We start from the raw sequence: 25,858 nt of genomic DNA on the forward strand, positions 1-25,858 counted from the left end.
AATAATGGAACGGTTTTTGAAAGGCTCAGTGTTTGAACAGCAATAGTGCCTTCAATACAGTGACATATTTGTACATGGAATGAATCACGTAGGAACAGGAGGAGGCCATTCAGCCCCTCGAGCCTATTCCATCATCCAGTGAGATCATGGTTGATCTGTATCTTAATTCTAGTTATGCCCCTCCCCCCCTTGGTTCCCTATCCCATAATGCACTCCGTTGCCCAATACAAATATATCTGACTCGGTTTTGAAAATTTTAATCCAGCCTCAGTCTTGATACTTTTCATAAGGAAGCAAGTCCCAGATTTCCACTCCTCTGTTTGAGGAGGCAGTCTGTTCTCAGCCCAGCCCCAGCTTTAAGCTTACTTCCCTCCAGAGAGATTTGATCTTAATTCACCATAATCGGATTGCCCCTCAGTCTTTTACACTCCAAAGTATACAAGCTTAGACTGTGCAACCTTCCCTAACAATTGGGGTGGCACAGCAGTTAACACTGCTGCGTCTCAGCACCAGGGACCTGGGTTCAATTCCTGGTTTGGGTCACTGTCAGCGTGGAGATTGCACGTTCTCCCTGTGTCTGTGTGGGTTTCCTCCGGGTGCTCCGGTTTCCTCCCAAAGTCCAAAGACGTGCAGATGGATTGGCCATGTTGGATTGGCCTTTAGTGTCAGGGGGACTAGCTGTGGTAAATGCATGGGGTTATGGAGATAGGGCCTGGGCAGGATTGTGGTTGATGCACTTGATGGGCCGAATGGCCTCATTCTGCCCTGTATGATTCCATGAACTCTCAGCCCTGGCATCGGCCAACAGGATGTTTACGTGCTAGTTAGGTTGATTGTACTGAGCCTATTGTTAATGGGGGAGGTAGTGATATTGGGGTTCATTGGCAGTGCTGTCACTATAACAAAGAACCGCAGCCCCAAGTCTAACTCCCTCCACCTGGCAGGGCAGCTAAATTAAGGGCAGTGTTTTAACACTGGTTAGAGTGAGCCCTCACTTTGGGTGGGATTTCAGGTTCCTGGTCATAATTCGCTGCGTTTTATACCAGATTTCTGCCTTGCTTTAAGCTGTTCTATCTATGCATGCTCCTTTCATAATGCCTTCTATTTAAGGTGCTTAGACTGCCAATGACTGCACTTGTTAACTTTTTGTTTGTGTGAATTAGCTTCTCGTTTTATTGGATAGGTCTAAGTTCTCTTACTGTCTCACAATTTAGTGATTCTTTGGCCTAAGCCCAGACCTGATTCTGAAATTTGAGATCGTGAAAACACTTTGCTTAATAGTCACTTACTGCATTTTTTTTGATATTTGACAGTGGCTGCAATATGTTTTCAAATAAAATATAGCTAATGCCGTCTGGTCAATTGTGACAGCGTTTAGGCAAAGTATATGTAGCCTCCTTTCTGTACATTAAGTCAGTGGTCTGGTTAATACAACTAATCCAAACCCATTCAGATTTAATACTAACATAACATCGTTATGGCTTTGTTAAAAGCTGTAGTTCAACTACTTTCAACAATTCATCGTAACTTCAATGTATTAACTGCATTATGTTGTATAGGTGTACATTCCAGTTCCTGTCTCCCCTCAGAAAAACATGGGCTGAAGAGACAAGCAAACATTCGCAATCTCCTCTGTGTCACATGAAGGGGAGAACATTTATCAAGTGGACAACCTGTGGGTTTATAATTTTCAAACGCAAACCATGAAGGAGTCTCTGATCTTTGTAAGAAAATGACAATCAATGACTTGTTGGATAAATTGGGTTTTATATTAAATTATTGCTGGTGATTTTTTTAAACTACAATGAAACGATGGAATCACTTTGAAACTGGACTTGTTCTCTGTACATTCCACATTTTTTTCTCTCGATTCATCAAGCTGCAGGGTATAAGTCACTCTTCTGTAGCGATCATCATTTTGTTCCGTAAAGTAACTGTTTCCTTCTCAATATCATGCTGAAATTTAATTAAAAGGAGTATATTGTTTTCTTTTGGGTCTTTCAAGTCTTGCAAATTAAATACTTAAAAAATTACCGACTGTTCCAATATTTACGGAACAGTTGGTAATTTAAGTATTTGCTGGATGGAATTAATGAATTAATGTAAATTTGCCAATGTTATCCTGACACAAATTTCAGATACATTGGAGTAAACAACATTCAATAAAATCCTCCGTGTTGCCTTTTATTTCCTATTGTCCTGTTTCAGATTTCTGTCTACTGTCGTCTATCCACTGGGCTCTGTAACAAGAGAACAAAGTTAATTCTTGGGTGGTAGAATCAGATGCCATGGTAAGAGGTCATTCAGCCCATTGTATCTCTTACAGCCCTTTGAATGAGCTATCCAATTAGTCTCACTTCCCCTGCTCTATCCCCACAATGTTTTACTCTTTGTCAAATGGTATAGGTGGCATAGTAGCACAGTGGTTAGCACTACTGCTTCACAGCTCCAGGATCCTGGGTTCAATTCCCAGCTCAGGTCACTGTCTGTGTGGAGTTTGCACATTCTCCTCATGTCTGTGTGGGTTTCTCCAGGTGCTCTGGTTTCCTCCCACAGTCCAAAGACTGTGTGGGTCAGGTTGATTGGCTATGCTAAGAAATTGCCCCTTAATTTCCAGGGATGTGTAGGTTTGAGGGATTAGTGGGTATAATATGTAGGGATATGGGGGTAGGGCCTGGGTGGGATTGTGTTCAGTGCAGACTCGATGGGCTGAAGGGCCTCTTTCTGCACTGTAGGGTTCTATGATCTATGAAATATTTATCAATGCCCTTTGGAAAGTTACTGTTGAATTTGCTTCCAGCACCTCTTCAGGCTGTCATTCCAGATTGTAACAACTTGCTGTGTTTGAAAACTATCTTTTTATCTGTGTATGAGATGTGGACATTGTTAGCAAGACAGCACACTTTACAACAGGTAAAAGCCGGGATTTGATCATACACTCCATTAGCGTAAAGTTTATTTATTAGTCACAAGTAAGGCTTACATTAACACTGTGATGAAATTACTGTGAAATTTCCCTAGTCACCACAGTCGGGTGCCTATTCAGGTCAATGCATCTAACCAGTACATCTTTCAGAATGTGGAGCACCCAGAGGGAACCCACGCAGACAGTGACCCAAGCCAGGAATTAAGCCTAGGTCCCTGGCCTTTGAGGCAGCAGTGCTAACCACGGTGTCACCCCAGCTTCCGGCATTTTCACAAAGGAGGCATTGACTCAGTGATGAGAACCCAATTATACATAATTTACAGCACAGGCCATTCAGCCCAGTGGATCCATGGTGTTTATGTCTCCTCCAATCCCTCTTCATCTCACCCTATAATCCTGCTTCGATACCTTCAGCTATGCTGTGTGTGCTCTGTAGTTTTAGTAGTGTACAATTTTATACTGGAGCTTGGTAAACATCAGTGGAATGTGCATGAACCACAGCAGTGTTTCTTCTAGCAGTTGACCTTTGCTTAACAATCTCAGCAAGATTTCACAAAGAGCCATTTATCATGTTAGTTGAACATTCACAGAGAACGCTCAGTGCTGCTGGTCAATCGAGAGTTTGCAGTTGTTTATGAATCTTTGCTCCTCCCCCATCTACCCCTCCCCACTCCTCCCTCTCTCTCTCCCCATATCCTCTCCCGTCTCCCCTTATCCCTTCTTGCATCAGTTTGCTTTTCTACCAGCTCTCCCCTGACCCCCCCCTCTCTACATGCCACAAACAATTGATTTTCTGTCTACAGTGTGAATGAGACCAAACCAAAAGTGAATGGTTTTTCAGCTTTTAACACTGGTGTACTGTCATTAATCCCAAGATTTTTAATGCAGTAACTGATATTTTAAATTAGTAATTACCTAATTAATAAGTTTTTTGTCTAATTGTTAAATTTCAAGCCTTTTCTGTACAAGGAGAGTCAGGCATATTCAAACAATTGGATACAGACATGCAAAAAAAAAGCAAAGGAAAAGTTGGACAGAAGTATTGATTCAGTTCAGAGTCTTTCCCCTGCGTATTCTAGCCGTTGCAGTGTGCAAGATTATACAATATAACGAAATACAAGTTCAGTCTTGCTGGTAGAGGGATCAGTGACCAGAGGGCATAAATTTAAGGTAAGGGACAGGAGGTTTCAAAGAAAAAAAAGCCCAGGAAACAGGCCCTTCGGCCCAACAAGCCCACGCTGCCATTTTAACATTACCAGATCTCCCCCCCCCCCCCCCTCAACCCATGACCCTTATCTATGCTTATGGCATTCCACATTGAGGGAAAACTAATTTAGGGACAATTTATTACCTCCAATCAGCCTAACAGCACATCTTTGGCGTGTGGGAGGAAACCGGAGCACCCGGAGAAAACCCACGCAAGCACGGGAAGAATGCTCAAACTCCCACAGATACTGGCCCAAATCCATGTATCTGCATAGCAAACAGTGATAGTCACTGAGCTGTCGTGTTGCCCATCAGCTGGTCCAATTTAAGCGTACACTAACAACGTGAAGCACTAGGCTACTTTCGAAACATCCAAGAGCAGCCCTCGCATGACCCACCGCGTGTATGCCCCTTGTTGGACAACAAGGCGGACCGAAGAACCTGTGGATTAAAAGAGAAAAATATCAATAACACGCACAAAGGGAATCCCCAGAAGCTCAAAAGTAACACAAGTGAGCCAGAAAATATGTTGGAAGGTCCATAGGAATCAATTGATTCCCAGGAACATCCCAAGGCTCTTGATCCTTATTTAAAACAGTCTCCTATATTCCTCCATCTTTATTCCACTCACGTGCTTATCTAAGTATCCCTTAAACAACTCCAGCGTGCCTGCACCCACCACCTTACTTGGCAATGCATTCCATACCCCCACAACCCTCTGTGTGAAAAACCTCCAACATCCAAATTATACCTCGCCCCCTCGTAATATGTTTCCAATCTAGGAACAAGCTTACCACTTTATTTATACCCTTCATAATCTTATACACCTCTATTAGATCTCCCCTCATTCTTTTTCTTTCTAAGGAAAACAGCCCCAATTTTCAAAATCTTTCCTCATAACCCAGTCCTTCCAAACCAGGTAGCATCCTGGTAAACCTCCTCTGCAGTCTCCCCAGGGTCTCCACGTCCTTCCGGTAGTAAGGCGACCAGAACTGGATGCAGTACTCCAAATACAGTCTAACCATTCTGATTAAAACCAGAATTGAAGAATGCAAGTTTCATCGGGGGAGTAGGGCTGGAAATGGTTAGAGAAAAAGGAAGGGTGGAACCATGAAGGATTTTGGAAACGAGAATTTTAAAACCGACGCACTGCTAGATAATTATAAAACATCCTCACATTTGAGCCATCAACGCAATCATTTTTATAGCAAAATGCATTGGCGAATTCACAAGGATACAATTCAATGTAAAGTAAATGCTAGAACATACACACGGTGACGTGGCATTGGATGTGGATTGAGACAGGGACAGTGGTTCAAGGAATGATGAAAAACCTTGGAGATATCTGTAATCATATGTATTTTCAAAATATGTAAGGTGGAATTTGGATTGACATTCACGAGCTATTTGGATCAGAGGTTGAATAATCTACAGGAATACCTTCCAACTCCCTAATATCTGCCCACCATCTACAAGACACAGTATGATGGATTACTCCCTAACCCAATTGTCTGTATTAAAGCAGTGCCAATGAAAGGTGAGAAGTTCAACACTAGCTCAGGCAAAGTAGCTCACTTGACAGGTACCTATCCGCCACCAGCACACTGTGCCTAGAAGATTTACAAGATTTGCTACAACAGTATCACAGAATTGCTCCAGCTCAAAAGGCCATTTGGCCCATCATGTTTGCACCAGTTCTGACTGAACATTTAATCTGGTACCATTCTGCTGCCTTCTTGTAACGCTGCTCATCTTGCTTTCCAGGTAATAGTAATTCCTTTTTGAACACTTCAATTGAAGCCGTCTCCACCACATTCAGGCAGTGTCATCCAAACCCTAACCACTTGCTGCATATAAGAAGTTTTCCTCATACCACTTTCACCATTTTTACTTAATATAAATCTTGTCCCCTCATTCTTGATTCTTTCAGAAGTGGGAACAGTTTCCCCCCATCTAATTTGTCCAGATGATTTTGAATATTAAATCTCATCTCAACCTTCAAGGAAAATTGTCGAATTCTCAAAATTAACCATCTCTGGAACGATTCATGTGAATATTTTTTCTTTCTCTCCAATGTCTTCACATCCTTCCTAAAGTGCGATGTTCAAAATTGGATGCAATATTATAACAGAATAGTGACTTACACAGATTCAACTTAACCTCTTTGTTCTTTTACTCTGTATTAGTGCCGTAATAATAAATCCCAGGATCCTGTGCGCTTTATTAACTTCTCTCTCAAAGCACCCTGTCACCTTCAACAATTTATGCACACATGCATGCAACTCCTTCTGCTCCTGCACCCCTTTTAGTGTTGTACCCTTTATTTTACTTTGTGTCTCACCTTCCTAGTTCTCAATTCTTCCAAGTTCTGCACCTGCAAACTTTGAAATTGTGCCCTGTACACCAAGGTCTATATCATTGTGTACCTGGAAAAGCAAATGGGAACTCCAGCTTTGCCAAAGCTTCTTTGACAGAATGCCCCACCCAAACTCATGTTCCTGATGGTACAGTAGATGCACGGGAACATGACCACCAGGAAGCTCCCCTTCTAAGTCACACACTATCCTGAAGTGCAAACATATCATTCCAATATCACTGGGTCAATACTCTCGAATTCCCTACCTAACAGCACCATGGAAGTATCACTGCCACACAAACTGCAGGGATTCAAGACGACAAAACACAACCATCTTTTGAAATGTCATTAGGGATAAGCAATAAATGCTGACCTTACCAGAAATGCCTGCATCCTGTGAATGAATTTTAAAAATCAAGGCAGAACCAGATATGGTTGCTGAGATGTAGCTGCAAAATATTTGAGCAAGCACAAGAAGCATTTCCAACATTTTGTATTTTATTTCAGATTTCCAGCATCTGTAGTATTTTGCTTCTGTCTTCAGTATGCAGAAGCCAGATAGATACCTTTCAATTTCGTCACTATAGCAAACATTTTGTACACAAGTTTTCATCGCCACAATACTCAGACATCACATTTGTTCAGTGATAACTCAAATCTAAATTCTTAATTTTGTAAAAACAGCTTTCTTCACGAGTTCCTCATTTACAGAGCAAGATTTTTATCTTTTTTAAAAAGGAAAAGTTATTTTAAAAAAAGAAACACAGCATGTCCTTCTCAACAACAAAGGCTAGATTTACAAACAGCTGTGCTAAGATCTGGCCAAAGCTGTCTGCTTACACCCATTCTATTCTGATCAGATTGATGACAAGGGTAGATGGGTTATGATTGGCTCAAAGGATGTCAAATGGGTCAACCTGAAGAGGACTCACAACTGGTACAAAGTCTCTCTCTACATTTTCACTATAAACCCATGAAGACTAAAAATAAAGTATGACCAATCTAAAGCTGGGGAGGCATCCTGGGAATCTTTTGCTGTTTTAAAACAGCTATCAACTGACATGGGTCAATTTCAAATATTTATCTAAAAGGGGTATGGCATTTGGCCAAAAGAAATAGGTTAAAGATGAGAGATAGTTTCCTGGAGGTGAAGTATGCTGAGTTTGAGAAAAAAAGCAGGTATTAGCATTTGATGCTTCTAATTTACTCATTAATTTAGTTTCTTGTTGCCAAAGCTTTAGATCAAAGATTTTAAATCAAAGACTAAAAAGGTTAAAAAATTGTACATTTCCCCACAAATCTCTGCTACTTAAAAAGTTTAAAACATTTGGTCTTCAAAAGTGGAACAAAATAAACATACAATAAATTTGTTTTTAGCCAATTCAAAAATTTTGCAACCACCCATGTAAAATAAATATCTAATACCATCATAACCTGCATCATCCGTGGAAGGCACTTGGGTATATGCAATGTGTGGAGAACCAGCTACTGATATGAAGAATGAAGTTAGATTCACATTTTACACTTAATGGGTAGTATTTTGCTAATGTCAAAATATACATTGACTTATTCCATGTAGAAATTAAGGGACAGCAGCATATTCATGTCACAGAAGGTCAGCTTGTCTGCCACATTCACAGGGTACAGTGCAGCAACAGTTCAATTTGACACAATTATAATATCATAAAGATCCAACAAATAGTGTCTTGTAGGAGTGTGATACAATATATTCTCCACACATGCGAGTGTATATTACAAATACCATATCAGCATCATTAACACCTGTTTTGTGTGATTCGGGGTTCTTTGCAACCTTTCAGTTTATGTAAAGCTGTGTCACAATCTTATATTACAATATAGCACAGGAAGAAAAGATATGCTTTACAGTGCAGTAGCCTAGCCCATCATCCACAACAGCATATGATTTCCATTAAGTCAGTCAATATATTTTGCATGGAATGGAGCTTGAATAGATGAATAAGTCACACTAATTTCCTTTGAAAGCTCAGGTCCTCAGGTCTCATCACCATATTCCTTGGAGATGCTCTTATGATTTATCTGCTTGCTTCCAATAACCACTGATACAGGTTAGAATGTCAATGGTCTAATGTTGATAAATCCAGACAGTTGATAACAAAGATCCACTCATGTCCATTCTGCAAAAATGCTCATTTTCTGGAGTGATACAGTTCAGATACATAGTATGGTATTTAGCCAGGAATTCCATTCCCCGTCAGGTATCTTCATAGACTCTTGTTCAGTTCCTTCGCTCAATTCTTTGCCGTTTTCATTCTTGCTAGTCAGGTGTCTGAATTCTACATTGAGGAGGAATGTCTTCTCATCGTTGTTTTCTACACACTGCTTCGATCAGGAGCAATATTCATATACACTCGCCTTCTTGGGAAAACCTTCCGCTTTAGTGCGATGAGCTGAAATTAAAACAAATAGGTCACCTACTATTGCAGGCAATCATGTATCATAAAACAACTTCCTTTTGATATGGTATATTAGCTTTCACAGCCCATTATGATGCAATAGCAATTCATAGAATCACACAGCTCAGACGAGGATCTTCGGCCTATTGAGTTTGCACTGAGACGCGAGAAACACCTGAACTCCCACCTAATCCCATTTACCAGCACTTGTCCCATAGCCTTGAAATATGATGTGCCAAGTGCTCACCTAGGTACTTCTTAAAGGATGTGTGATGACACACCTCTACCAGTCTCCCAGACAGCGCATTCCAGATTGTCAGCACCCTCACATTCCCTCAAAGCTCCTGCCCCTTACCTTGAATCTATGTCCCCTCATATCTGACCCTTCAGCTAAGGAGAACAGCTGCTCCTTATCCACTCTTACCACATCCATCATAATCTTGTACACCTCGATCAGGACGCTCCTCAGACTTCTCTGCTCCAGAGAAAACAACCCAAGTCTACCCAACCTCTCTTCATAACCTAAATGTTCCATCCCAGGCAGCATCTTGGTGAATCTCCTCTTCACCCCCTCCAATGCAATCACATCCTTCCTATGAAGTGGTAATCAGAACGGCACACAGGACTCTAGCTGCGACCTCACCAAAATTCTATACAACCACCATGACTTTTGTAATCTATACCTCAATTGATAAAAGCAGGTGTCCCCTATGCCTTTTTCACCACCCTACTAACATGCCTTTCTGCCTTCAGAGATCTGTGGACAAACACAAGGTTCCTTTGTTCTTCAGAACTTCCTAGTGTCCTACCATTCACCGAATAGTTCCTTGTCAAAATTACTCCTTCCAAAGTGTATCACCTCACACATTTTAGGGTCAAAGTCCATCTGCCACTTATCCACCCATTTGACCATTCCATCCATCCCTTCTTATAGCCCAAGACACTCATCCTCACTGTTAACCATCTGGCCAATCTTTGTGTCACCCACAAGCCTACTAATCCTACCTCGCCACAGATCATTTATGTCGTTTGTATAAAGGAGAAATAATGGGAGCTCCAGCACAGATCCTTATAGTACGCCACTGGTCACTGGCTCCCAATGACCACTGAGCATTCAGTCTTCTCTCCATCCAACCCAGGTTCAAATATTTTCTTTTGTTCAATATAGCACTCACAGATGAAGTCTAGCAATCCCATACTCCTCAAAAGCTGCTTTAATGCAGTGTTTAAACTTCATAGGTAACTACAAAGTGTCAGCATTCAGGTCTATGTTTAACTAAATATGGGCTACAAAACTGAATACAGCCTACAATTTAAACATCCATAGTTACATGTTGGATTCTAGCCATCTTAACAGGTTATGTGGCCACTTTTACAAAGTAAGACCTAACCTCTATCTTCCTTATCATCCAGGGAACCATGTTTTTGGCCTTGTTTGGAATGCAGCTAGCCTAGCATCTCTCCCATCATTCCATTTCAGTCTTTCCCGTCAGTCTTTGGTCACATTTTACTCTGGGTAGATCCCTTCTCATTGCACTGAAATGAGCCCTCTTCCAATTTAGAAATTCTATATTGGATTACTCCTCGATCTTTGCCATTGCTTATAAGATAATCACTCTTATCCACATGTTCCCCCACAGATACTTCATTGATCTCGTTTTCCAGCACGAGATGTAGCACTGCTTCCTTTCACACAGTGCCAAGAGCATTCTAATCAAGGAGTTTGCCCTGAACATATTTCAGAAATTCCTCCCCTCTCGAATCTTTATTCCAATATTATCCAATTAAAATTCCCCAGTATCACCACACTACAACTCTTATAATACACAAGTTAAGAATTCGTACGAGTAGGCCATTCGGCCTCTCGAGCCTGCTCTGTCATTTGAAAAGATCTGGTTTGAGGTTTCAGCTCTATTTTCCTGCCTACTCCAGATATACAATGACTCCCTCAGTCAAGAATCTGTCTGCTTTTGCCTTAAAAGTATTCCTGCCTCCACTGTTCTGGGGAAGAACTCCACAGACTTACAGCCCTTGCAAATGGAAAGTTGTCTCAACTGGTGTTCTACAGGGCTCAGTGTTGGGACCCTTATTGTTTACATTAACGATTTGGACGTGAATGTGGGGGACATGATTTAGAAATTTGCAGACAACACAAAGATCGGCCGAGTCGTGGATAGTGTAGTGGATAGCTACAATCTCCAAAGTAATATATATCACAGAAGTATGACAATATATTTAGGCAGTGCACGATAAATGGAAATATACAAAGAAGGGGAGATGAAGTGAGAGATTTTGGCGTACAATTATACAGGTCCCTAAAAGCAGCAGTTCAAGTAGACAAGGTGTCTATGCCAAATCTTTGCTGTAGCAATTCCATCCCTGTTGCACTTCCCATTACTTGAACATTCCTCACTGACTCTCCAAACAGAGGGAGTCAGAGGGGAATGGGGGAGATCCTGATTGAATACTTTGCGTCGGTATTCACGCAGGAGAGGGGCCTGATGTCTGGTGCTGTGCTTGAGGAGTTTGAGGATCCGTTGAGGGAAATAGTCATCACGAGGGAAGAGGTGTTGGGACTTTTAGACAGTATAAAGACGGATAAATCTCCGGGGCCTGATGGCATCTATCCCAGGCTGCTAAGGGAGGTGAGGGATGAAATTGCTGGGCCTCTGACGCAAATCTTTGTCTCTTCTTTGGACACAGGTGAGGTCCCAGAGGATTGGCGGATTGCAAATGTAGTACCGTTGTTTAAGAAGGGTCAGAGGGATAACCCAGGGAATTATAGGCCGGTGAGCTTGACTTCAGTTATAGGTAAGCTAATGGAGAGGATCATCAAGGATAGGATGTATGAACATCTGGAGCGCTGCAATCTGATCAGGGATACGCAGCATGGCTTCGTTACAGGGAGGTCGTGCCTTACGAATCTAGTGGAATTTTTTGAAGAGGTGACAAAAACGGTTGACGAAGGACAAGCCGTTGATGTCATCTATATGGATTTCAGTAAGGCGTTTGACAAGGTCCCTCATGGTAGGCTGATAGAAAAGGTGAAGGCTCATGGGATACAAGGCCAGGTATGTAGATGGGTGGAGAACTGGCTTGGGAGGAGGAGACAGCGAGTAGTAGTGGAAGGCTCCTTTTCCAATTGGAGGTCTGTCACCAGTGGTGTGCCGCAGGGCTCGGTACTAGGACCTCTTCTATTTGTGGTATATATTAATGACTTGGAAGAGGGGGTAGGTGGTGTGATCAGCAAATTTGCTGATGACACTAAGATGGTTGGATTGGCGGGTACTGAGGAGCAGTGCCTAGCAATGCAACAGGACATAGACAGGCTGGTAGATTGGGCAGATAGATGGCAAATGGAATTTAATCCGGAGAAATGCGAGGTGATGCACTTTGGCCGGAATAATGTGGAAGGGAGTTATACGATAAAAGGTAGAACTATCCGGAGTATAGATACGCAGAGAGACCTGGGGGTGCAAGTGCACAAGTCCCTGAAGGTGTCGGTGCAGGTGCAGAATGTGATGAGGAAAGCGTATGGTATGTTAGCCTTCATAGGAAGAGGTATAGAATATAAGAGTAGGAGTCTGATGTTGCAGTTGTATAGAACGTTGGTTAGGCCTCACTTGGAGTACTGCGTCCAGTTCTGGTCGCCGTACTACCGGAAGGATGTAGAGATCCTGGAGAGAGTGCAGAGGAGATTTACCAGGATGCTGCCTGGTATGGAAGGGCTGTCTTACGAGGAAAGATTGAATGAACTTGGGCTGTTTTCCCTTGAGAGACGTCGGCTGAGGGGGGATCTAATAGAGGTTTATAAGATTATGAAGGGGATAGATAGAGTAAATGGTGGTAAGCTTTTTCTGCTATTAGAAATGGATAGAACGAGGGGTCACGGGCTTAGGGTGAGGGGGGCTAGGTATAAGACAAATATTAGAGGGCAGTTTTTCACACAAAGGGTAGTGGGGGTGCGGAATGCACTGCCGAGTAAGGTGGTGGAAGCAGGCACGCTAGGGTTGTTTAAGAGTCACTTAGACAGCCACATGAGCGGGCTACATATAGGGGGATATAATAGGCCTTACTAAACATTGTAGGCTTGGGAATACGTTTTGCCTCAGGATGTTACAGTCTTTGCCTGTTTAATAATGAATTTTTTTGTTTCCACAGGCATTTAAGTCCAGCAAGGGGCATGCACGCGGCAGGTTGTAGTGGGCTGCTCTTGGACGTTGCTTCGGGAGTTGCCTATTGCTTCATGTCGTTAGTGTGCTTAAACTAGACCATCTCGAGGGCAACATGACAGCTCAGAGACTATCTCTGTTGCTGTGCGGACACATGGATTTGGGCCTGTGTCTGTGGGAGTTTGCACGTTCTCCCCATGGTTGCGTGGGTTTCCTCCGGGTGCTCCGGTTTCCTCCCACATCCCCAAAGATGTGCTTTTAGGCTGATTGATTGGGTACTAAATTGTCCCTAAATTGGACCTCCCTGATCCTCGCACATTAGGCGTAGACTAAAATCACGAATAGGACACTGAGACAGTGGGACAGCGGCGCAGGCTCGTTGGGCCGAAGGGCCTGTTTCCTGTGCTGTGTTGTTCTTTGTACCTATACACCTTCAAAATGTTTCATCATCTTAAAAACATCTAAAATATATCTCCTCTGAGCTGTCTCTACTCCATAAGTAGCTCCCATAGCTGCAGTGAAGCCTTACCTGAAAATCAGTTTTAATGAAAAAGTATCTGTAAAAAGCCAAGATTTACATACCTGTTCAGCAAAGAAAGACGAAATTGTGAAGATAATCAGAGTCACTAGTACACAGTGCGTCCAGAACTTCAACTTGTCTCTGTAAGCTCTCCTACAAGGAAAATTGTAATTTAGTTGCAGCTATCCGCCAGTAGACTATGCAGCTAATTGTTGCAGGAAACTATACAGCTGCAAACACAAGCTGATTCGCCAACCTGGAGCATCTGATATCAATGGTACTGCGACAGGGAGGGAAGGCAGAATCTTAGGTCTATTCAGATCAGGTGGAGAATAAGAAGAAAGGGAAATAAAATCATATGAAGGCTTAAGAAGATTTTCAGCAATTTGCAGAGTCATTGACAAAGGTCTAAAGCAGACTGATCCCCTCGGACTGTCAATTGTTCCATACCCAAGCAAAACAACAGAGGGGAAAATTAATTTACATAAAAGAAACATGAAAGTTTGGCATGTCAGCTATGTCTCTCACCAACTTTTACGGGTGCTCCATTGAAAGCGTTCTTTCTGGTTGTACCAAAGCTTGGCATGGCTCCTGCTCTGCCCAAGACTGCAACTATGAAGCGTTGTGAACAAAGTCCAGTTCATTACTCAAACCAGCCTCCCACCCTGAAGATCACTTCCCACTGCCTCGGCAAAGCAGCCAGCAAAATTAAGGACCCCATGCACCCCGGACATTCTCTCTTCCATCTTCTTCCATTGGGAAAAAGATACAAAAGTCTGATGTCACGTACCAATCGACTCAAGAACAGCTTCTTCCCTGCTGCCATCACTTTTGAATGCACTTACCTCGCATTAAGTTGATTTTTCTCTACACCCTAGCTATGACTGTAACACTACATGCTGCACTCTCTCCTTTCTTTCTCTATGAATGGTATGTATACAGCTCAAGGTAGCACAGTGGTGTCCAGCTCCAGGGACCTGGATTCAATTCTCAGCTTGGGTCACTGTCAGAGTGGAATTTGCATATTCTCCTCGTGCTACTTGGGTCTCCTCTGGGTGCTCTCATTTCCTCCCACAGTTCAAAGATGTGCAGGTTAGGTTGATAGGCCATGCTAAAATTGCCCCTTAGTGACCTGAAACACGTAGGTTAGAGATTTAGTGGGTAAATAGGTAAGGATATGGGGGTAAGGCCTGGATGGGATTGTGGTTAGTGCAGATTCGATAGGCCAAATTGCCTTTTTCTGCACTGTAGGGTTTCTATGATTCTATGAAGAAACAATACTTTTCACTGTTTACTAATATATCTGAATAATAAATCAAATCAAACCAAGAAAGTTTAGATTTTTGACCAAACATGTAAAGCTTGATCATAAAGTATGTTTAAGTTGAGTAATATTGATAATTTTTAACAAGTTTTTTTTAGCCCTATTATTCCATTACAGGGAATGGAAACATAGAATAGATGACAAAAAATTCTCTCAAATCTTTGGAATAGACTATGTTTATTGCAGCTTCAAGCTTTGCATTCTAATCATTTTGTGGTGGGTTCTCTAAACGCAACAAACAGATCCTGATGTGTGTTCAAAAAAAGCTTTTGTTGCTCTTGCACCACAATTTATAATTCTATAACAAAAACAAGGAAATGCCCTGCTCCTTCATCTATCAAGCGGTTCATTCCAATTTTACTCCTCACTTTATCAAACACCTCTATTTCTTCTCCCTAACAGGAAGGCATCTTTGGATGGAACTGGAGGAAGGAAGAGAAACTACAACTGCTAACAGCAATCCGATTGTCTCAGTTAAGAACATTCTTGTCCACTGCAGGTTCGATTTCCACTTCAAGGCTTGTGTAAAAAAATCCGCACTGATATTTCAACTACACAAAGGGAATGTGGTATTGTCAGACTGAAAATTCAGACCATGAATAATTTTGCGTGGAAATTGGTCAGGCGCTCAAGGGCAACAAAACTGCTGTGCTATGGTGACAGAACTGGGTAATGGGACTGACTGGATTACTTTACCAAAAGCCTGCATGGACTCGATAAGATGAATGGTCTCCTTCTGCAAGGCCTTTGACAAGGTACCACGTGGTAGGTTGTTACATAAAGTTAAATCTCATGGGATCTAGGGTGAGGTATCTAAATGGATACAAAATTGGTTTCTTGACAGAAGCCAGAGGGTGGTTGTAGAGAGTTGTTTTTCAAACCGGAGGCCTGTGGCCAGTGGTGTGCCTCAGGGATCAGTGCTGGGTCCACTGTTATTTGTCATTTATATTAATGATTTGGATGAGAATATAGGGAGTGTCGTTAGTAAGTCTGCAAATGAAACAAAGATCGGTGGCATAGTAGACAGTGAAGAAAGTTATCTCCAATTGCAACTGGATCTTGATCAATTGGGCCAGTGGGCTGAGGAATGGTAGATGGAGTTTAAATTTAGACAAATGCAAGGTGATGCATTTTGGTAGACTGAACCAGGACAGGACTTACTCAATGGTAGGGTGTTGAGGAGAGTTACAGAACAGAGATCTAGGGGTACATGTTCATAGCTCCTTGAACATGGAGTCACAGGTGGACAGAGTGGCAAAGAAGGCATTGAATATGTTTGGTTTCATCGGTCAGAACATTGAATACAGGAGTTGGGACATCTTGTTGAAGTTGTACAAGACATTGGTAAGGCCACACTTGGAATACTGTGTGCAATTCTGGTCACCCTATTATAGAAAGGACATTATTAAACTAGAAAGAGTGCAGTAAAGATATACTAGGATGCTACCGGGACTTGATGGATTGAGTTATAAGAGACTGAATAGACTGGGACTTTTTCCTCTGGAGTGTAGGAGGCTGAGGGGTGACCTTATAGACGTCTATAAAATAATGAGGGGCACAGACAAGGTAGATAGTCAATATCTTTTCCCAAAAGGAGGGGAGTCTAAAACTAGAGGACATAGGTTTAAGGTGAGAGAGGAGTGATACAAAAGTGTCCAGAGGGGCAAATTTTTCAGTGTGGTGAGTGTCTGGAACAAGCTACCAGAGGTAGTAGTAGAGGCAGGTACAATTTTATCTTTTAAAAAGCATTTAGATAGTTACATGGGTACCATGGGTATAGAGGGATATGGGCTAAACGTGGGCAATTGGGATTAACTTAGGGGTTTTAAAAAAAAGGGCGGTATGGACAAGTTGGGCCGAAGGGCCTGATTCCATGCTGCAAACCTCTATGACTCTGTGTGTCATTATCATTTTATAAATATTATTTGAAATGCGTGTATCCATTTCTTGGTCAAGTGTTAGCAACCAAATATGTACTACCACATTAGCAACATTTAAGAGGCATCTGGATGGGTACATTAATAGGGAGGGAATAGAGGCATATGGACCAAGTAAGGGCAGAAGGTTTATTTTTAGTTGTTAGGGTATCACGATTGGCATAGGCTTGGAAGGTCAAAGGGCCTGTTCCTGCGCTGTACTCTTCTTTTGTACAATTATACCTATTTGATTCAAGTCATGACGGTTGCAAGCATAACTTTTTTTTCCTCTGGCAGGGCATTTAAGTTCATTTTGACCCAAATAAACCACTGCAATGGTAATAAGGCAGAAGGTATCTTAGAATTAGAATTACTGCTTGATGAACTTTCATACTGGATTACTCTGGAGATCAATTGTATTTAATAAATGGTGAATGTCAGTAAGCTAGCAGTTCCTACCTACATAGGTAGACTGAGCAGTTTCCATTAGTCATGAAAAAAGTTAAGAATATATGTTTGAAACAACACAAGTGAGAATGCTAGGTCATGGAATGAATTACCAGAAATAATACAGGAAATACAGTCAATAATAGAATATGGGAAAATGATATGCGTATAAGACCAAGCTTACAGCTCTTTTACAGAAATGGGACAGGTGCGATGTGTCAAACATCTTTCTTCACACAATAAAATGAACAAATCAATCATGTATAGCTTAAAAGGTTCTGTTCAAACTACTGGCTGATTGAGGATTGGGTACAATTTTTTTTACTGCTTCAGTTAAATTATAATTTGGGACAATCTGCTGTTTTTTTTTCCCCAAAGAAAATCCCAAATGTACTAGCATTCAAGTTTATTTCCAAATCTCGCCTTCAGCTTTGAAAATGGTTTCATGAATGGTGTCACAAAATTTGGCAAATGGATTTGACGACAGCTCCAAATTAAGAATTGCAGTGCACAGCACTCCCAGAAAATTGCATATGTATCTATTCAATTTTGTTATTTTTTAACCTTTGTTACATTTTCTTACTAACCAGTATTGACATAAAGATAGATTAATAAAGATAAACATTATGACTGGAATTTTCCCATTCCACCTGCCATGGCAATCGTAGCGGGCGGGATACAAAGCTTCATTGCGCCCAGGTGAGGTTTTCCAGTCTCGAGGCAAGCTCAGCTGAAAAATTCCACCCTATAAGTCATATTCTCAGGCAATATTCATCTTCCATTACCAATTTCATACAAGCTGGAGTAAAGCTATCAACATTCACCATTATTATAGATCAAATCAAATGGTAATTTCCAGACTACTCTCATGCACAGTTAAGCACAGAAAGTGCCGATGTATACATGAGGATACCACCTAGCATCACCACCTATCTGGGAGGAAGGTATAATAAAGGGCTTCCATGCAAGTATAAACCTGAAGTTTTTTTGAGCACATATGAAAATATTGTACAAAGTATTATTTTCTAATTAAATATGGAAGTATTTTAAATAACAAGTACTCTCCAGGATTTACCATGACCTTTAAATAAGGCTTAAAACTTCACTTACCAGTCTCGAAGCTCATTCATATGGAGAAATCTATTACGATACTCTCTTGGCAGTTCAAACTGGGAGGGCACTGGGAACAATGATTCATAGAAATCTCGAAGCACTGCTTTCACTGTGGCACCATCCTTGTGATTATGGTCAATGTTGTCATTTAAACAAACAAATTTCCTGCAGGAACGCAGGAAAATATTTAGAACAATGGTTGAATGTCAGCGATTAATAACTTGAAAACACAGCAAACTATATTGGGTCATCTCAAATTATTCAGGCTGTTCAAAAATATTTATTGCACAATTTCAGTGCAAGTTTAGCAACTTCTATTTGTGCTCACAGCCAAATTTGATGCAATTTTGTTTTACATTTGTCATCAGAATATGCAAGAATTCGGAAGCTTCTCCTCATTCACTGTTCATATACTTTGTTCTCTTCGTGAAGTTAGCCATTAATCAAAACCTACATGCAAAGAGCAATTTTTCAAACAATTTTTGGAAGTAATTTACACTTCATTCACATAGAACAGGGCTTTCCAAACTTCTTTCCACTGTGACCATAGTTTGAAGCTTGAAAGTCACTGTGACCCCAGAATTGGGAGGGGGAGGTGCGGTAAGGATTTGTGGGAGCAGAGTGAGAGAACTTATTGTGGTGGGAAGAGCTTAAGTTGCCAATCTTTTCATAGGCATTTTTGCAACAGGAATCAGGCCTCAGACGAGGTTAGGTCAAGCTCACCAACTGAAAACCCTCAAATTTCAAGGGGTCTCACAGCTGTTAGTGTTCAGATTGTGCTTTGTAGAAACCATTGCTGTCTCAAAACTCAACCCCAAAATCTCATTACATGACCCCCAACAGGACACAGAGTTTGAGAAACAAGATACTGAATCTTAGTGGCTCTCCAAAAGCTATCTACTTAATTCCATTGCCATACCACACTTTTTCATACAAATAAAATTTATTACCTCATGTAAGGAAGCCATACAGCCAATTCCTAACGCTTACACACAAACTCACTGTGTGACATGTTTCAAGATGCTTCAGTGTATATAATAAACAACCAGTGTCAGTAATAATGAGGCAGTCACTAGAATACTCTTTACTGTAATTACTTCCACATACACACCTGGGGTTTCTTCGGATATCATCCAATTGACCAACAACATGAGAAACATTAGTACGAATCATTTTAAACGCAATCTCCTCTTCTCCCATAATTTCAAACCTAAGTATTGAAAAGATCAAAATGAATCACTGAACTTTTAATCAAACTGTTTAACAAAGACAGCCCCCATTACATGTTCACATTGTAGGATGTGAAAATCAATACAAGTTTGTGATCTGCTTGAAAGCAGTAACATTAAAATCCACAGTATAAAATGGTACAAGAAAAGTTTGTCTCACACAAAGTTCTCATTTATATTTTGTCATTGGGCGGAAATACTGAACGTGGTGGTTAGCATAAGCAGGAATGGACAAAAAGTCAATGGGAAAGGTATGCTGGATCTCTTGTTTGAATTAAACTCAGGCTAATGGAATGCAGTGCCCTCTCTAAAGCTTTAACAATTCTGAATGAAATTAATATGGTCTGTGTCAATCCAGTTTCCAGTGGCTGCAGTTATAATTCAGAATAATTATCTCAGTATAAACTAACAAGTTATGAGTATGATTAATATAATGAATGGGCAAAGAGTTCACATTAATGTACTGGAAGAAAGAAGTAGTGCAAGGCATATTATTGACCAGAGGGGGTTTCACCCTGAATCTAACAGCACTACTCCCAGCAAGTGTCTGCTGTAGGTAGCGCTGCTCAAAATGTAAAAGGTTTCAAAACCTTATAGAAACAAGCTACACATCAAAAACAGAAATATTATGCTGTTACAATGCATGGAGAATATTATTGGAAATGTATAGAATTTGGGTCTTGTTATTTGGTTGATAAGGTTGTTAAGAAGGTGTATGGTGTGTTAGCTTTTATTGGTAGAGGGATTGAATTTCGGAGCCGTGAGGTCATGTTGCAACTGTACAAAACTCTGGGGCAGCCACACTTGGAGTATTGCGTACAGTTCTGGTCGCCGCATTATAAGGAGGATGTGGAGGCATTGGAAAGGCTGCAGAGGAGGTTTACCAGGATGTTGCCTGGTATGGTGGGAAGGTCTTATGAGGAAAGGCTGAGGGACTTGAGGTTGTTTTCGTTGGAGAGGAGAAGGTTGAGAGGTGACCTGGTTGAGGCATACAAGATGATCAGAGGGTTAGATCGGGTGGATAGTGAGAGCCTTTTTTCCCCTCGGATGGTGATGGCTAACACGAGAGGACATAGCTTTAAATTGAGGGGTGATAAATATAGGACGGATGTCAGAGGTAGGTTCTTTACTCAGAGGGTAGTAAGGGCGTGGAATGCCCTGCCTGCAGCAGTTGTGGACTCGCCAACTTTAAGGATGTTCAAATGGTCAGTGGATAAGCATATGGATAACATTGGAATAGTTTAGGTTAGACGGTTATTAGATTGGTTCCACTGGTCGGCGCAACATCGAGGGCCGAAGGGCCTGTACTGTGCTGTAATGTTCTATGTTCTATTTATAAATGGCATTGAGAGGAAAAACAGCACTCAGTTACTTGACCTACTTGTATTTGTTCTTATCCTTGTAAGTCTTGCCAATACGGTCAGTAATGGGTTTGCAATTCATCACAAGTCCTTTGGTCACTGGTGGCTATGGCAAAAAGGATTTGAAAACCAAGTTAAATGTTACTTAAACAGAGATCCTGAAATTTGAATTGATCAAATTAAAATTTAAACAAACATGGAAGTAATTACCTCTCATCCAAAGGTTAAATTAAAATGTTCTGGTACTCTCTCCTTTAAACCTCTCCATCTCTCTCTCTCTCTCTCTCCTTTAAGGTCCTCCTTACTATCCACTTCTTCCCCATTGCCCTGTTGTCCATTTTAGTTTGATTATCTTATGTATATTAAAGCTGTTTTATTACATAAAATATACTACATATCCAAATTATACTACCAGAAGTAGTTTCCATTTCTCAAATTTATTTCATGTTAATATCTCTTTCAACTGTTTTGAAAATTTATTTAGTTAATTATAACATTTAAAAGAGTTACCACGCAAAATACTGCAAGTGAAGAATCTATTATTCAACACAGACCAGCCAACACAAAATTAAATTATCATGACCAATACTTCCATGGTAAATATTACATGGAGTTTACAGCCAAGAGAAGTAACCAAATAGCCAAGTCACCCTGGATTGTTCTAAGTATTCTATTCCCGGAATAGAAAATGGTCATTGTGACAACAGAGAATGGTAAGTGCATTTTTTTAAAAAATGTTGGTTGAAGCTCAGTCATGCTTATCTAAAACTTATTAGAAGTTTCAAATCATTTGCTGATTGAGGAAATTATAGTTAAAGGCACCCATCAAGGACAGATGAAAAGATCCAATTTGAGGCACTATGCAGTGACATAAACGTGACATCGTGCTCACAATTCCCAACAAGTTCCCAATCAACATCATGCCATAACAGTGTAGAAAAGACAATTACTTCCAAATGATGGAAAAGGCTTTTTTGGGTGGGTGGGTGGGTGGGTATCATGACCAATCACTTGGGTTCCCACATGTACAATTCTTGGTGGTCTTTTAGATAGGAAGAGAATCTTGAAAGCAAGTTATTTCTCCAGTAAAAAAGATTCCTCTTATTAAGAATCCTCATTATTACATCACATCAACTGGTAGAGTGGAAGGTGGGTGGCAGTTAGTCAGCAAGCTCTTACCAGGTTTGGGTCATAATATGTTTCCTGGGTGGCAGGGACTTTATTGATTTGAGTGGCATTTGTGGGAAGCACCTTTGAGCAATTGATCAGCATCTGCTCCAGACCAGTTAAGTCCTGTACGTATATATAAAAACAGCAATTAAACCACTGGAAAGGGCGACTGATCACAAGAGACCAAATCTTTTCAATCTTGTTCTGGTGACCGTGAAGAATACAAGAAAAAAATCATGCATCAAAATAATTATGAATAAAAACATTAACATGGCTACCATAAAATTTAGATCTTGATAAAATATACAATCACACCTTTATTTTAGAAATCAGTAAGTATCTCATGGGATATTTCAATTTTGAAATGTCAGAAAGTTGTTATCATTTCCTATTACACTTAGGAAATCCTCATTGGGATATTCTCAATGGAATTTCCCCATTCTAAATGTCCATCTCATTAGCACAGTTTCTTCAAACTAACATCAGGTAAGTTTATAAAAATAAAATTTACATTTCACTGGCTGATCATCACAACTTCTCTCATTTCTATGATCTCAGATTATCATTTTTATACCATCCAGATGTGCCCTTCAGTCTTTAGCAAATTGCAATTTCAAGCCTTCGGCTAAGTCACAGTTCCTTGTTCTGTCACTGATGAAAATAGGTATTAAAGCATCTCATGGATAAAGTACAGTTTTGCCTTTACAAAAATGTGCTTTTAATTTTTTTTTTACAATCATAAAGTATTATAATGGTGTATAATTATATAGATATTGTAATATAGTATTTAGCTTTTCATATTTTAGTGAATATTTCATTTTCATTTTTGAGTTTCACTTGAACAGCAGCAGCAGCAATTAACTAATATCATTTCAGTTTAGATGTCTCAGTCACAATTAACTCTTTGCAAACTGTATTCAACATGATTAAGACTCAATATTTATAGCTATTCTAATATGTACATTTTCCTTCCTTAGCCATCACAGTTCTTAAGTTCAGAAGCGCAATACAGAACCAGAGCACAATGCTCACTCATCTAAAGCAAACCCAAAACTAAAATGATTACCTAAGTGTAATCAAAACAGAATTGAGAAACTTAATGCTTTTAGTGTGTGTTTTTATTAGAGTACAAAACATGCAGACCTTGCTATCCATTGTTAATCACATGGAGCAGGAGCAAGTAGAAACAAAAGCTTTACCTGCAAGCTCAGTGGGAGCTCATGAATCCTAGTTGCCAGTGTCCGGATTTCTCGATCAGATAGGATCCCTGATCGATCTGTGTCAACTTCATCAAAAACATCAGAAAGGTTTAATGGCTGCAGTGCACTCATTACATAGTAAAAATAAGAAAATGCAAACTGCATATCTTCAGAGTGACGAACTTTATGGTTAGAAGTCTTGTCAAATGCCTCTGGAAACCTGTTCAGAAGTAAAAGCATTTTGATAATTAAATGTAACAAATATTGGAAATAAAAATAGAAAATGCTGGAAATACTCAGCAGGTCTGGCAATATCTGTGGAGAGAGAAATTAGTTGATGTTTTAGGTTGTGACCTATTATCAGAACTACAAAATACTAGGCCCCAAGTATTAGCAAAGAGTAGAACAAAAATATTAATGACTGACAATACTTTTTTCTGTTCCAAGTCAGTTTTCTAGTACTCCGTCACCTCATTAGAGTTAAATTGACTTGTTATTTTAAGGTTGTGCAGTCCTTATTACCACCCATTACCTTCCATTACTATCCTTGTTAAGAGAGGCAATGGCCTAGAAGTATTTATCACTAGACAATTAATCCAGAAACTCAGTTCATGTTCTGGGGATCCAGGTTCGAAGCCCGCCATGGCAAATGGTGGAATTTGAATTCAATTTTAAAAATCTGGACCATGAAACCATTATCGATTGTCAGAAAAACCCAACTGGTTCACCAATGTCCCTTGGGAAGGAAATCTGCTGTCCTATATGTGACTCCAGAGCGACAGCACTGTGGTTGACTCTCAACTGCTTTCTGAAATGACCAAGCAAACCACTTAGTTCAAAGGCAACTAGAGATGGGCAATGAATGGTGGCCAGCCAGCAACGAACATTTCCCATGAATGAATATATCTTAAAACATTTTTGTCACTTCCCATTTTTCAAATTAAAGTCAATGCATACTGTAACCAAAGTACAGGTAAAATCTATAGATCATTCATTAAAAATACATTTTGCAAACCAGAAAGACAAAATTATCAATATCTCACATAGCTTGAAGATCGTCCATGATAAAGCGGTCAATCATGTGAGGCATGTGGGCAGGAACTTTCCGAGAAGCAAATCCAAACTTTGTATTGAGAAGTTTATTTACGTAGCGAAGCGAATCTGCAAATGTGTCTTGGAGTTTTCTTCTCATTTGTTTACTATCAGTGTGGTACGCAAGAGCCTTCTCCAGTTTTGCACCCTCCTGAAGTAAAACATGACAACTCTTGAAATATCCGCAGGCTGCATTTCTAGATGCTCAGCATTTTCAAATGGAACTGATTTTTTATCTTCTTTGCACACTAATACATTATGAATTTATTCAAAGACTGAATTCTAAATTTAAAAAAAAATCAATGGCACAACCATAGGTTAGAGTTCAGTCAACATACACATATGGTAAAGTCACCATAATCCCAGACGACTATAGGCTGCTCTCCTCTTTGAGGGGAAGAGCTGACTGGTGGTGATTTAACCTGAGGATCACCATACTTCAGGCAAGGAGCAAAGTTGAGAAGGGAGGGCCTTCATGAATATCCTCAGGAATTGAACTCATGCTCTTGGCACTGCTCTGCATCATGAATCAATGAACAAGTCAACTGAGCTAAATGACATACAGAGCATCAGTATCAAAGTAAATAGCTGGCATTCTGATAAATTTCCAGCCATGCCTGTGAATCCATTTATTTCATGTAGTGCAAAGAGATTTACAAGGATGTTTCCAGGGATGAGAAACTTCAGTTATAAGGAGATTGCAGAGATTGGAACAGTTTTCCTTGGAGAAATGGAGGTCAAAAACAAATCTGATAGCTGTTCAAAATTATGAGGGCGTGGGACAGAGTATATAGGGAGAAACCATTCTGCTCGTGGAAGGATTAAAAACAAGAGAAAATGGATTTCTAACGACTTTGAAAAGAAGCAAATGTGATCTAAAAAAATGTTACACAAATGAAAATAATTTTTCACACAAGTGTTTGGAGTCTGGAATGAGGAGGCAGGTTCAGTTGAGACATTCAAGAGGGCTTTGGATGTTATTTGAATAGAATTCAAGAGAGATATTAGAGGACATTAGATGATGAAGAATGGCACTAAGTCATAATGCTCATTTGCAGAACTGGTACAGGCATGGGTCAAATTTCCTCCTTTTGCTTCATAACAATTCTGTTATTCTGATTGTGTCTTATAACAACAAAACTATTTACATCCAAGAGTTTTTTCACCGCAGTAAGAATGCTAATATGATAGAAGGTTTTTACAGTAGGGAGTAGAGAACATTTTATTTGCTCTGTTCGTGGAATCGGAGGCAAAGGGTGAATTACCTGTTTTGGTTGTTTTCAAGGCAGACAGAATAAAGGCTTACAGACAGTATATTTTTCCCTGGGATAAAACAGTTTTCAAATTTATTCATTGGCCAGTCTGGAGGTGCTACAATCGTAAAAATGAATC

General features: G+C 40.3%; 2 protein-coding genes across 3 annotated transcripts in view; one reads left to right on the forward strand and one right to left on the reverse strand.

The window, feature by feature from the left end:
• LOC145344313 (cholinephosphotransferase 1-like) overlaps positions 1–2,162 on the forward strand; it is a 28,699-nt gene extending 26,537 nt beyond the window's left edge. Inside the window, exon 9 of one of the 2 annotated variants that reach the window (XM_080191411.1) lies at positions 1,560–2,162. In XM_080191411.1, the coding sequence (XP_080047537.1) occupies positions 1,560–1,604 (45 nt within the window). In that variant the 3' untranslated portion in view covers positions 1,605–2,162. The remainder of the gene's footprint in view (positions 1–1,559) is intronic. The other variant, XM_080191412.1, reaches the window with a different exon arrangement.
• A 4,804-nt stretch (positions 2,163–6,966) lies between these two features.
• Positions 6,967–25,858, reverse strand: part of LOC145344314 (N-acetylglucosamine-1-phosphotransferase subunits alpha/beta-like) — a 60,246-nt gene continuing 41,354 nt past the window's right edge. The window contains exons 13-20 of the mRNA XM_080191414.1: positions 24,418–24,617; positions 23,375–23,594; positions 22,185–22,298; positions 21,026–21,111; positions 19,527–19,625; positions 18,413–18,580; positions 13,678–13,768; positions 6,967–8,917 (exon numbers count right to left, since the gene is read on the reverse strand). Of these exons, the coding sequence (XP_080047540.1) occupies positions 8,840–8,917; positions 13,678–13,768; positions 18,413–18,580; positions 19,527–19,625; positions 21,026–21,111; positions 22,185–22,298; positions 23,375–23,594; positions 24,418–24,617 (1,056 nt within the window). The 3' untranslated portion in view covers positions 6,967–8,839. The remainder of the gene's footprint in view (positions 8,918–13,677; positions 13,769–18,412; positions 18,581–19,526; positions 19,626–21,025; positions 21,112–22,184; positions 22,299–23,374; positions 23,595–24,417; positions 24,618–25,858) is intronic.

The sequence above is a fragment of the Carcharhinus amblyrhynchos genome, chromosome 6 (genome assembly GCF_965287045.1).
Source record: "Carcharhinus amblyrhynchos chromosome 6, sCarAmb.v2.hapA, whole genome shotgun sequence".
NCBI classification, from domain to species: domain Eukaryota; kingdom Metazoa; phylum Chordata; class Chondrichthyes; order Carcharhiniformes; family Carcharhinidae; genus Carcharhinus; species Carcharhinus amblyrhynchos.